The sequence below is a fragment of the Triturus cristatus genome, chromosome 3_2 (genome assembly GCF_964204655.1).
Source record: "Triturus cristatus chromosome 3_2, aTriCri1.1, whole genome shotgun sequence".
NCBI classification, from domain to species: Eukaryota; Metazoa; Chordata; class Amphibia; order Caudata; family Salamandridae; genus Triturus; species Triturus cristatus.
The window spans coordinates 733704607-733717245 of record NC_140584.1 but is presented as its reverse complement, the minus strand read 5'-3'; the positions used below and the strand labels follow the sequence as shown (position 1 = coordinate 733717245).

Below are 12639 nucleotides of genomic sequence, written 5' to 3'. Positions count from 1 at the left end.
CATACAACATAGTTAGCCAATTGCAGTGGATAGCATATTGGCTGGCAGGCATAATTTATCTGAAATTGGATGTACGTCCGCACAATTGCGGATTGGAACACTGCAGACACTGATTTCTCCAGAGCCTGGAAGACCGAAAGATATCCCTGTGTTGCTCCAAGTAGCACTTCATTACTGCAAACACGAGTTGAAGTACACAAAAGTACCCATTCCATATGCTCCGAACATACCCAGATGTGGCCTCCCAACATCGCACAGCCCATTAACTACGCATAGGTTAGCACCTTGGGTAGAAGGTGGGCTCCTTATTCACTGATGGGCAACTAATGCCCCAAACAGAAATGGTACGAACATATGGAGTACCCAATCCGCTATTTTTGACTCACACAAGCATTTTACATTTAGTTCGTAAGTATTGGCTGGTTGATCAGTGCGAGCCCCCAACATTCCACTTATTACAAGCTTTGCACATAATGGGACACGGGAGACATTTGGTCAGATGGCTCTATAGCGGACTTAGAGAACATTTGGAGATTTCACTTTCACCCCTTCGTCAAAAATGGGAGGTGGATATTAATCGTGCGCTCACAGTCAAGGAATGGGCAATAATCCTTGAATATCCAAAACGGGTATCCCGAAATGTGCGATTCAAGTTCATACAACTGGCCCTGTTGCATAGCGCATACTTGACACCAGATAAGGTCAATGCAATGTACCCACAAGCTTTCTCTAACTGCCCTCGTTGCCGCCTGCCCGGAGCCGATTCAACACATATGTTATGGTCCTGCTCGGCATTGCAAGAGTACTGGAGTGAGGTCACTGATAGTTTAACACAACTCTCTGAACGACCCAATTGGACAATGCTAGAAACCTGCTTGCTAGGACAATCCCCCTGCCACGGAAAGCAAAAGTGTTGCGCCGGTTCACAGACCTCTCTCTGATACTGGCTAAAAGACTGCTTACGGACATCTCCGAGGGGAGGATGTTGGGGGGAGGAAGTGATACGATGGGCCCAGCTGGAAGGTGAAGGGAGGAATATAGGGGGCTTTGCAAAAAAACAATATCGCTGGACTGGTTTCAACTATTGGAACAATTCAAAAGTAATGTTTCTGTTGACTAAGGCTGTGGGGGTCTGCACTACCGATATGTGAAGGGTTAATACACTTGAATGGGTAGTGATATGAACGGGAATTATGTCACTGTGGTTCTCTTATGTTTCCTTGTCTACCCTCATTTGACCCTTCCTCCCTCCCAATCCATTACTAATCCTCCTGGTCTCCCCTCCGCCCCCCCCCCCTCCCTACTGTTCATTTAAGTCCCACAGCGGCCTGTATTCAAGTGTAATGTAAAGACCGCACAGAAAAGCATCTACCAGCAGGAGTTAATGGGAAAGTTCTCTTCATGGGTGGGAGGGGGGCCAAGTTGAGTGCACTGCTCCGAATCGTTCTTAGTTCTAAGAATAATAATATAAATCACAGATTTTTGCATTCCCAAATATGGGAATTGTCTCATTGAAGGTTTTATAGTGAAATATATGAAAGGAGTTGTAATGTTGTACTTTCAATAACATATGCAGTAATACTACTAAATGTACAATGTACAGTACTGCCTGATAATATGTGATACATTGTCGTTAAGAAAAATAATAAAAATTATGAGTTGAAAAAAAGTGAGAATGAAGTAAAAAAGCATTTTTAAAATCTTGGGATTACACTGACTAACACTGGGACATTAAAAAAAAATCCTCTCACTTTAAATAAAGAGAAAGAAAAGTAAACAGGCACCCTCGGAAAACAGCATCTTACATGTGATCTCAGTCTTTGAATGCACAGCATATGTGATGAGATAACAAGATTTACAGGCTTGTTTACAGAAATGGAGCTTGGAGCAACTGAAAACTTGGGCGCTCAAAAAGGCACCCTCGGAAAACAGTGTCTGACATTGATATTATTTATAAAGCGCAAACGAATGCCGAAGGGCGTCTTGGCACTGGCATATGCAAGATAAACAACAAAGGAAGAATATAAAAAACAACAGATTAAGCAAAGCCTAGATTAATATTGTGGCGCAAACGAGCCAAGATTTCAGTTGTTTCCTGAAACATGTCAAATTAGGCTGACGCGTTCTCGGTCTTTGAATGCACAGCAAATGTGTCGAGATAAGAACAATATTTACAGGCTTGTTTACAGAAACAGAGCTCGGAGCGGCAGAAAACAAGAGTGTTCCTGTGAAAGAAAAAAGAAGTTCCTAAACAGTTCCTAACATGGGAGCAGTGGATGGATAGTAGTAATTGGTGCATGTTCTCGGGGAGGGATAAATGCAAGAAGAGGCATGATGCATGCATGCCATGGACAAATGGGGAGAAAGAATATGATAGCGACAATCGGTCCAGCAAATGGGCAGCCTTTGGGCAGGCTAAAGCCCACAAAGTATATACAACATGTCTCGAAGAGACAGCACAAGTACTGTCTAGCCGAGACCTAAAAAGGTAAAAAAGCGGAGTGAAAGTGATGATATGCATATAGACTGCAGTCTATGAGATGGTTAGGAGCTAGAGGAAGGTCTGAAAGTGCTTTCTTAAATTTGTGAGCAAACAACTTATTAGGAGCTACCTAACACTTTCACACATCCAGACATAATCCCGAACATTATTGGGCAGGCCCTCACCCTTCTGTTTAATGCCATTCTTAATTCGGGTCAGTTCCCCAAAATATGGAAAATTGCCTCTATTCTTCCATTGCTTAAAAAACATAACCTTGATCCGAAGGACCCGAATTATTATAGACCCATCTCACGCCTTCCTGTTCCGGCTAAAATGTTAGAGAAATCAGTGAATACACAACTTAGCAGGTTACTCCAGACCACAGTGTACTGGATCCAACTCAATACGGCATCCGTGCTGACCATAGCACAGAGTTGGCCCTGATAAAATCTACAGAGGAGATAAGAGAAGCCCTGGATCAGGGAGGCACCATGATATTTATCATGTTGGATCTCTCGGTAGCCTTTGATACGGTCCATCATGAGGTCTTGATGGACCGTCTATCAGAAGGTGGGGTACAAGGCAATGCCGAGAACCTCCTGAAATCCTTTCTTACCGACAGGACTCAAACGGTGGACTTGGACAAAGATAGGTCCAACCCTTTCTCTCTTCCTTGTGGAGTTCCGCAGGGATCGTCCCTCAGCCCGACACTTTTCAATGTATATGTGTCCCCATTGGCAGCCCTGATAAGAACTTTCGGGTTTCAATTGACATCCTATGCCGATGACATGCAAATAGTGATATCCCTCCAGTGCGGCCAAGAAGGCGAAACAGGAATACGATCTCACGACTGTATGGAAGCTATCTCGGGGTGGATGTCAGCACATGTCAAACTCAATTCAGGAAAAACAGAGGTTATTATATTTGGAAACAACTTGAACCTCTGGACGCCTGACTGGTGGCCGGAAGAATTGGGAACTCTCCCAGTCACTGCCATAAAAGTGAACTTGGGGGTCATCGTTGACAACAGACTTACTCTCGGGGACCATATAAGTGGGGTTGTCTCTGCAAGCTTCTTTCGCCTCAGAATTCCGAGGAAACTAAAGTTTCCTCTGTCAGAAGACAGCCTCAGGACAGTGGTCACGGTGCTCATTTTGTCTCGATTGGACTACTGTAATGGCCTCTACTCGAACATCCAAAAGAGACATCTGAATAGGCTCCAAATCGTGCAAAATGCAGCAGCCAGGCTGTTGACGGGTACACCCAGGTTTGTGTCGGTCAAGGAAGGACTGAGACATCTCCACGGGCTCCCAGTAAAACAGTGGGTGCAGTTTAAAGCCCTCTGCGCAGTCTTTAAAGCCCTAAATGGAACCAGCCCGACTACTTGAACCAACGGCTCAAATGTTATGTTCCCAGAAGAACTCTGCCATCTACAGAAGCTAAACTAGTGACTGTTCCCCCCAGTTAAAAAAGTTAGCTAGGGTGGTAGGAGGTTTATCGTATGTGCCACAAAAGAATGGAATAAATTACCATTTCACCTAAGAAATGCAACTGAGCTCCTCTCCTTTAGGAAAGGGTTGAAAACCTGTTATTTCACTGGATAGTCATTCTCACCACAGCAACCACTTAGGCAGTGCTCAGCGCCAGGACATCCTAGGGTAACAGTTGCGCTTTAGAAATTTTATTAACATAACATAACGCACAAGGAACAGTGGGAGGTGCAACATTTACAGTATTGAGCTTACCTTGCAAAACCTGCCCCAGGAAACCGGAGCCTCATTGTAGCTTACTTGCTGCCCTAGAATTAAATGACAGCAGATTATTAACTCGAATGTATTGCCATGTTTCCCAAACAGTATAATTCTCTGGTATTTGTGAGTGCATGCATTTCATTTGTTTGCATGTACGTAAGGTCTTATGTGGCACTGCTTTCTACAAGCAGGCAACATTCATGATTGTGTTAATGCCGTTGTAGGAAAGTGCACCTTTTTTGGCATGATTACCCCCCACATGTTGCCTGACATCTGATGCAACCAGATTTGATGTGCCTTAGGTCCCTGCCAATCAGGTTCCCAGGGCCTGTGTTCTTTCCCAAGACTGTACCTTTGTATCCACAATTGGCACATCTCTGGCCACATCTCGGCCCCTTGTAAAAGAAACCATGGGTACCAAAGGCACAGTGACCAGGGAAGGCCTTTAAGGGCTGCAGCACCTATTGTGCCACTCTCAGAGGTCCTGTACTTTAACACCCACCCACTGCCATTGGAGGCTGCTTGTTTTGGTGCAGAGAAAAGTGAGTCGACATGGCAGACGTTCTTGTGTGCCATGCCTGTAACCCACTGCCTAGGTAAGTCACCCCTCTAGCAGGGTGCACAATCCCTAAGGTGAGGATACAGTGGCATGAGCCCATTCTTAGACAGTGTAAGTGTAGTAAAGCCATAAAGAGTATATGGTCAGGTAGTTGGTCATTACAAACTTCACAGCTCCATAATGGCTTTACTAAAAACTGGGAAGTTTAGTAGCAAACTTCACACCACATTAAACCCACACTGATGCTAGTATTGGATTTAATGTAAAATGCACTCAGTGGGCATCTCAGAGATGCCCCCTGAAAATCAACCAACCTAGGTGTGGTTCATGAATGGCTGCAGGCCATTTACCACCACTAGACAGGTTTCTGGAACCCTGGGTCTCTATCCAGGGGTCCAGAAACCTGTCTAGCCTCCTTTCTCTCGGTTCAGAAACAAAGCCCATTTGGGCAGGAGAATCAGCAGGAAAACCAAGCCAGGAAGAGAGGTGTGCCGACCTTTATCAACCCCAACCCTGAGGTGTGGGAGGCAAGGTGAAGCACACATCTCAGTCCCCTCCATTTTGAAGATGAGGGGACCCAGCCAATTGGGGATAGGCTCATGCCCCCTCCCACTGGAGGGTGTCATAATAGGGGGTGTACCCACCCCAAGGAAGGGAACTTTTGGTCCTGACCTGCACACCCCTTTAACGTCCCTAAATCTAGTACTTAGGGGCAACCCTGAACCTTGCCTTCTCAGATTCAAGGAAGAAAGAAGAAGGACCGAAGAGCCGTGCTGATCCAGGAAGAAGAAGCGGACACCAGCTGCTTTGGCCCCAGCCCTACCTGCCTGTGCCCAATCTACAACCATATATTCCCAAGAACGTGCGATAATCATCGCCAATATCGGGAAACGCAATGTCTCATATCGCTGTCTATCGCGAGAAAATAACTCTGTGTTAACGTCCTATTCACAACACGGCGGTAACATGTGATAGTCTCCCGATAACATGTCAAATGTCCGCGATAAAGTCACCGAGATGGCGATAAAAATCTAAACCCAAACGTGAAAAAAGTTGCGATGGGCCCAACCGCGATAAAAAAAATCAGCGTTAAGCTGCGCCAGGCCTGCAATTCACACCCGTCAGGCGGGAAAAGTCACTATAAAAGTAGAAAAGAAATATATAAACAAAATCAAAACACCTGCGAAGCACAATGGAGGTAGCTGGAGCAAGTACAGAGGACAACCAGAACCCCAGAAGCCCAGGCCGGGACCTCGGGGTCAGGGAAAGGCAAGGACAAGAAGAAGAGGAAGACGCGGTTCAGTCTGCAGGAAAACAGGATCCTGATAACGTAGGTGATTAAACACCATCAACTAAAGTGGGCTGGCTGCGAGGGGACTCTCAGGCTCCAAATGGCCCAGAGAGCTGATAATGATAAAATGCTGATTGCAGCCAGGGCGTGGGTGGCGTTGGTGGACCTGCTTAGGGCGTTGGTTACTGACCCGGACTGATCTCCTTCACGAATCCACTAGGGCACACGCATGGCTGATCTGCCCTCCCCGAGCGGGCTGTGGGGTTGGGGGATAGCGGGTTTTGAGTGGCTACTTCTGTTCATTCGCCACCTGGCAGTACGTTACCAGTAGACCAATCAGAGGGGCTCATCAGTGATACTGGAAGATAGCGGAGGGAGCGACATGTCTGGCAGTGGGGGGGGGAGTTTGAGGGGCTGGGGGTGGGCAGAGGGGGTTTAGTTAATTTGTTATTTATTGAGGAGGCTTGCAGCGAGGCCTAGTAGGACACTGTTGACCCGGATGCTCTGGATGGGATTATAGGCCGTGCCTAACCTGACACTGTTGCCGTAGGGGAGGGCTGGCAGAGCAGCAGGGGGGTTTTGGGATAGGGGGAGGGGTGCTCCTCCCGGGGGCCTTGATATCGCAGGTGCAGGACGGGATAGAAACATGGAGAGTTCTAGGAAAGACCCTGTCTTATGGTGGAGATGGTAGAGGGCTATCGATATACCGGAATTTGATCAGGGGGGCTTGACAAGGGCCCTGGAGAGAGCGGTTTGTTCAGGTACGGCCCATCCTGCAGTAATCGTTGTAATGTATATTGTCTTGTCGTAATAAACTTGCAATAAAGTTTGTTTTAAAAAAAAATTAAACACCATCAACTACTGTTCGTCACCTCCACTGTGTCATTGGCAAAAAAAATGGGATATGGCAGTCAAGGTGAATGCAGTCGGAGTACTGAGGAGGACAATGGAAGAGGTCAAGAGGCGCTGGAATGATGTGAAGCACAAAACCAAGCAGAAACTTGCGAACAACCAGAAGGCATCAATGCACACTGGAGGTGGGAGTCCAGCACCACAGGAGGAGCTGGATGAGATGGAGGAAATGGTGTCCACAGTCATCAGTGGGGAGACAGTGGCAGGAGCTGGGAGACGGGACACTGCTCAACATGACCTGACACAACAGCAACAGGGTGAGTAACGACCAGGGACTGGGGGGACAGGGGGAGATGGGCACAATGGCACACATGCACAATTAAGTAGAGCACACTGCACACCCACAATGACTCTGGAGCATGTCCCTGATCCCCTTGGCACACTGCAGCACACCTAGAAACAGCAAGTAGGCCCCCGTCAACTATGTGCCCAAAGGGGGCCCTTCCCACACACCACCAATCTCACAACCAACCCATGCACATGTGTCAAACCCAGCAATGTGACGTGTCTGTGAGCAACACTGACAATGCAAGTGACACTACATGATGAATAGCATTGCTGCAGTCAATATACCATGAAATGTTGCACGCAACAACACTGAGGTGGCTGAGTGTGGACCACAACCGTAAAGGAGCAGGTCACACTCTGACACATCCACATGCACAAACAACCCCTGATGTCAACAACACATCTGCGGACAAACCATTCCCCAGACACCCAACTCCCACCAAGAGACCAATGTACCCAAGTATGCAACATCTCAGCACTGTATAAGCACAGAAGTCAAAGGCACACCTCATGAAAGGGATAAGGGGCAGCAAAATCAGAGCTGTAGGGTTGATTCTCCCAAAATGCAGCACACACAAACAGAACATGCAGAGCACATCAACATTGACAACAATGTGGTACAAACCGCAACACGTCCACAACAGAACAGGGGACACAACTGGTGCTGCTTGTCTGTAGAAACTGGCCAATCACATTTGGCATAGCAGGGAAATGTGAGTCAATACAATTACAAACACACATCCGTGATGTTGTCGAAATGTCCACTGACCCTTATCAAATAGGCAGCTCCTCCCAAACAGTCACTGTTAGATTTGGGGGTCTCTAGTTTGCATAGGTAGGTACCTGTGACAAATAGGGACCCTTGCGTCTAGTCAGGGTAAAGGGCTACACTCCTAAAATAACCCCTGTTCACCCCCTTGGTAGCTTGGCACAAGCAGACAGGCTTATCTCAGAGGCAGTGTGTAAAGCATTTGTGAACACATACAGTAATCAAGTGTCAACACTACAGATGGACACCACACAAGTTTTATATAAAACATAAGTATTCTTTATATAGGTTTATCACAAGGCCATAAACGAAAAAAATCCACAATACGGTTAGTTTAAAATGGTAGAATTTAGCTTAGTTCTCTTAGGATGGTAAATGCGACACTCAGAGTTCAATGTACCTTAAGATGCGTAACGCAAGACAACTAAAGTGTTGCAAGGACGGTGATGCGTTGAAGATCTGGTGCAAAGAAACAAAGATGGCGCTTTCTTCTTGATACAACACGGTTCCCGGGGATGCGGCGGCGCCTGACGCGACGTCGATCCACTTCTCCGGTGATGCGAGATGTTTCCTGACGATGCGAGCCGCGACAGGCCCTGCGACACACTTCCCAGTGATGCGGCGGCATCTGCGGTGACGTCGATCCTCTCCCCTGGCGATGCGAGTTGCTTCTACAACGATGTGAGCCGCGACAGGCCCTGCGACACTCTTCCCGGTTATGCGGCGGCGTCTGTGGTGACGTTGATCCTCTTCTCTGGCGATGAGCTGCGACAGGCCCTTTGACACACTGCTCGGAGATGCGACGGCGTCTGATGCAACGTCGATCCTTGTCTCCTGCGATGAGCCGCGACAGGCCCTGCGAGACGCTACCCAGTGATGCGGCGGCGTCTGCGGCGACGTCGATCCTCTTCTCCTGGCGATGTGAGGCGCTTCGGTGGACCTGCATTGACTCCACAATTCTTCTGCGACCCGCTTCCCGGAGATGCGGCGGCGCCTGCTGCGACGTCGATCGTCTTCTCCGGCGATGCGAGGCGCTTCGTGTTGTGAAGCGGCAGTTCGGTGACACGCTTCTTGTTCTTGAGTCGCGCTTCCAGCCCCTTGCGACACGCAAGTCCTCAAAAAGTCCAGCACAACTGCAGGCGCTTCAAGAGAACTCTTGGGGAGCTGGTGGGTGAAGTCTGTTGTCCCTGAGACTTCAGCAGTAGGCAATCTCTTTTCCAAGCCCTTTGAGATCCTTCACAAGTTGAATGAAAATGCACACAAAGTCCTTTCTCCTTTCTTTGGCAGTCAGGCAACCACTGCAGGCCAATCCTCCAAGCAACGCTTCAGCTTAGGGATAGTCTCTCCTCAGTTTCTTCTGGTTCCACTCCTCAGCAAAGGTTTCTCACTTTGTTTACATAACTCCTTCTTTCCTTTCAGAGTGCAGAGCAGAGACATCAGACGCACCACAGGAGGTGGAGCCAGCATTGTGGAGGGAAGGCACAGCCCTATTCAGGTCCCAGGTGCAACTCCTCCCACCCATCTAGATGCAGATCTCTCTATTCAGCCCTGTGCTGACTCGCCCTGTCTCCTGGAATCCCCCAGCCCCTGCCATTCAAACTCCAGACAAGGAATACACAGCCTAGCAGAGGCGGTTTGGATGGTTAGACAGGAAAATGCCTACTTTCTAAAAGTGGTATTCTCAAACACAGAATATTAAAACCAACTTTACTAAAAGATGTATTTTATCATTCGGAGTTCAGGCATACTAAATTCAAATTTTTACCATGTTTCCTGAGTCAGTTAGGATTATAAGATGTAATAATCAAACTGCCCATTCTGGCCTATGGAGAACAGGTAACTTCGCAATAGTGAAAAACAGAAATGGAACATGACACACACACCAGGGCATGTCCTACCTTATACTTACAATGCACCCTGCCCTTGCGCCTACCATAGGGTTGTCTGATATGAAGAAAAGGGAAGGTTTAAGGACTGTCAAGTGGGTGCACTTGCCCAGTCAGCATGACAGTACCAGACTGCATGCAGGCTCTGCAATGGCAGGCCTTAGACACACGTTTACAGGCTGCTTCTGTGGGTGGCACAACCAGTGCTGCAAGCCCACCAGCAGTATTTGGATTACCAGCCCTGGACACTCCTGGTGCACTGTACTAGGGTCTGACAGGTAAACCAAACCAACCAATCATGGAATCACTAATTCATACATCAGTTTACAATAGGGAGAGCATATGCACTTTAGCACTGATCAGCAGTGGTAAAGTGCCCAGAGTCATAAAACAGCCAACAACAGGTCAGACAAAATATAGGAGGAAGGCAAAAAGTTCAGGGATGACCCTGCAAAAAGGGCCAAGTCCAACAGTCACAATGTACATTGTCATGCAGTCTGTATGTAAACATGTACAATGCGTCAACATACAGGTGAACACAATGTTACACTGCATCTCCCCTTCCCATTGCAGAGGGAAAACCAACACCTCCTGCTGAGCAGACCGACCCTCTCTTCTCTGATGACGAAGAGGACCTCCACACCTTCGACACCGACGCTCTCCAAGAGTTCATTAACAGCTACGTCAACTCACCTCCAGGAGCAGGGCAGCCCAGCTGCATCGATAAGACCCCACCCCCTGCACCGACCACACAGTAGGCAGCATCCACCATCACGGCTGCCCCCCAGGACCCCCACGAACAACACATGGCTTTCCAACACTGTGGGCCCGATTCACAGAACTAACTTAAGACAAAATCCTAAACTTACTACCATTTTCGTATTCACAGAAGGTACTTACTCATTTTGGTATTCACAGAAGACACTTACTCATTTCGGTATTCACAGAAGCTAGGAGTCCTACGTTTAGGACTCCTAAATGCCTTCTGTGAATACCGAAAGTCTTAAAATTAGGATTTTTCTCAGTTTAGGAGTCCTAAACTTAGGAGTCCTAACTATACTACTACTAAACTGAGAAAAATCCTAATTTTAAGGCTTTCGGTATTCACAGAAGGCATTTAGGAGTCCTAAAGTTAGGAGTCCTAACTTTACTACTACTAAATTGAGAAAAATCCTTATTTTAAGACCTTCGGTATTCACAGAAGGCATTTAGGAGTCCTAAAGTTAGGAGTCCTAACTATACTACTACTAAAATGAGAAAAATCCTAATTTTAAGACTTTCGGTATTCACAGAAGGCATTTAGGAGTCCTCCACGGGCCAACAATGTAAAGTGGGGTTTGCATGGCCCTGTACTGCTCCAGCTACAACACTCCACTGAATGTGCATTAAACATTCATTTTCACACAGATGTGTCATGTCTATGATCATTCAAGTGTGGAAGTATGGATGGATGTAGGGTCAGTGAGTCCCCCTTACGTCCATGTTGCTTATATTGTGGGACTTGAGTCACAGGGTGCAACATTACTGATTGCAGTCCGGGTGGCGCCGACACTACAACAGAGACACACGCATTAGTTACTTCCTTGTCCAGGCCAAGACAGAACCACGCCCAGTGCACCGGGGTCATTGTTCACACCTCTACACTGGACTGGCATATGCCAGGCCAGACCACTCCCCTTACGCTCACGGGGGGGTGACAACTCTACATGTCCCAGGTCTTTCCTGTAGTGATCTGCTGATTACAGGTCTAGTTGTCAGCATGCCACAGCCACTCCCTCATGGCTGGTTCACACCCACGCCACACCCATCCAGCACATGCGTCACAGGACATGTGACCCTGCCAATAAAAAGGGTCGGGCGCACGTGTTGGCCGCCATTTCCACTCTCTATCTGGGTGTAGGCGTGTGGTTATTATTTATTCATGAGTGACTAGGGCACTACCACATCACATTCCCCACTGCCGGAGGTGACATTATGGCATCCACACCACAAGACTCACTCATAAAGGGCCCATGATTTGCTTTGCACAGACCTGGTGGCACCGAATATACTGTGGCCGGCACAGGCCTACGTCCATGGGACGGTGACTTTCGGTGTACTGAGGTAGGGGCACCTTAAGTGCTGAGCGGGTGTGCAGCCTGCAATGATGTACCGTCCTGGCGGTCCGGACTGGTAAGGATTTGTGTGTGCCCTGCTGGACCGCACTGTAGGCCTGAGCCAGCGGGCTGTGCGGGCCGACCGCCACGTGTCTTGGCCTCGCAGTTCACAGTTAGTGGCATTTATAGAGCTGAGCGGGTGTGCAACCTGCGATGATGCCGTGTGCACTGTGCATATGTTCTCTGCCATTTCGAAATCAAGACCCAGAATCAAGTGTGTAACCTTGTGGCCCGCGGGGCAGGGCTGCATGATGTGGAGGCTGCCAAGGTTGCGGGCCCCGGGCTTGGAACTTGCACCGGCACGTGGTGGGCCCTCTTGGAGACACGCCGGTGGCAGAAGGTGAGCAGTGAGGCCTGTGTGCGCAGGGGCGGGCAATCACCGCTGGGCGGCGGGAGGGGCTAGGGTGCAGCAGCCTGTGTGCGCAGGGGCGGGTAAGCGATGATGGCGTGTGCAATTATGTGAACTCTGCCATTCATAAATCTGGACTCTGTTTCAAGTAAGGGACCTGGTGGACTGCAGTGTATACCGGCACGTGGTTGGAGAC

The 12639-nt window shown here is 48.3% G+C and overlaps 1 protein-coding gene across 1 annotated transcript in view; it reads right to left on the bottom strand.

Annotated features, from left to right (window-relative positions):
* The window catches only part of STAT4 (signal transducer and activator of transcription 4), a 772166-nt gene that overhangs the window by 275826 nt on the left and 483701 nt on the right, over positions 1–12639 (bottom strand). The window contains exon 18 of the mRNA XM_085648785.1: positions 4228–4280. Coding sequence (XP_085504911.1) covers positions 4228–4280 — 53 coding nt within the window. The remainder of the gene's footprint in view (positions 1–4227; positions 4281–12639) is intronic.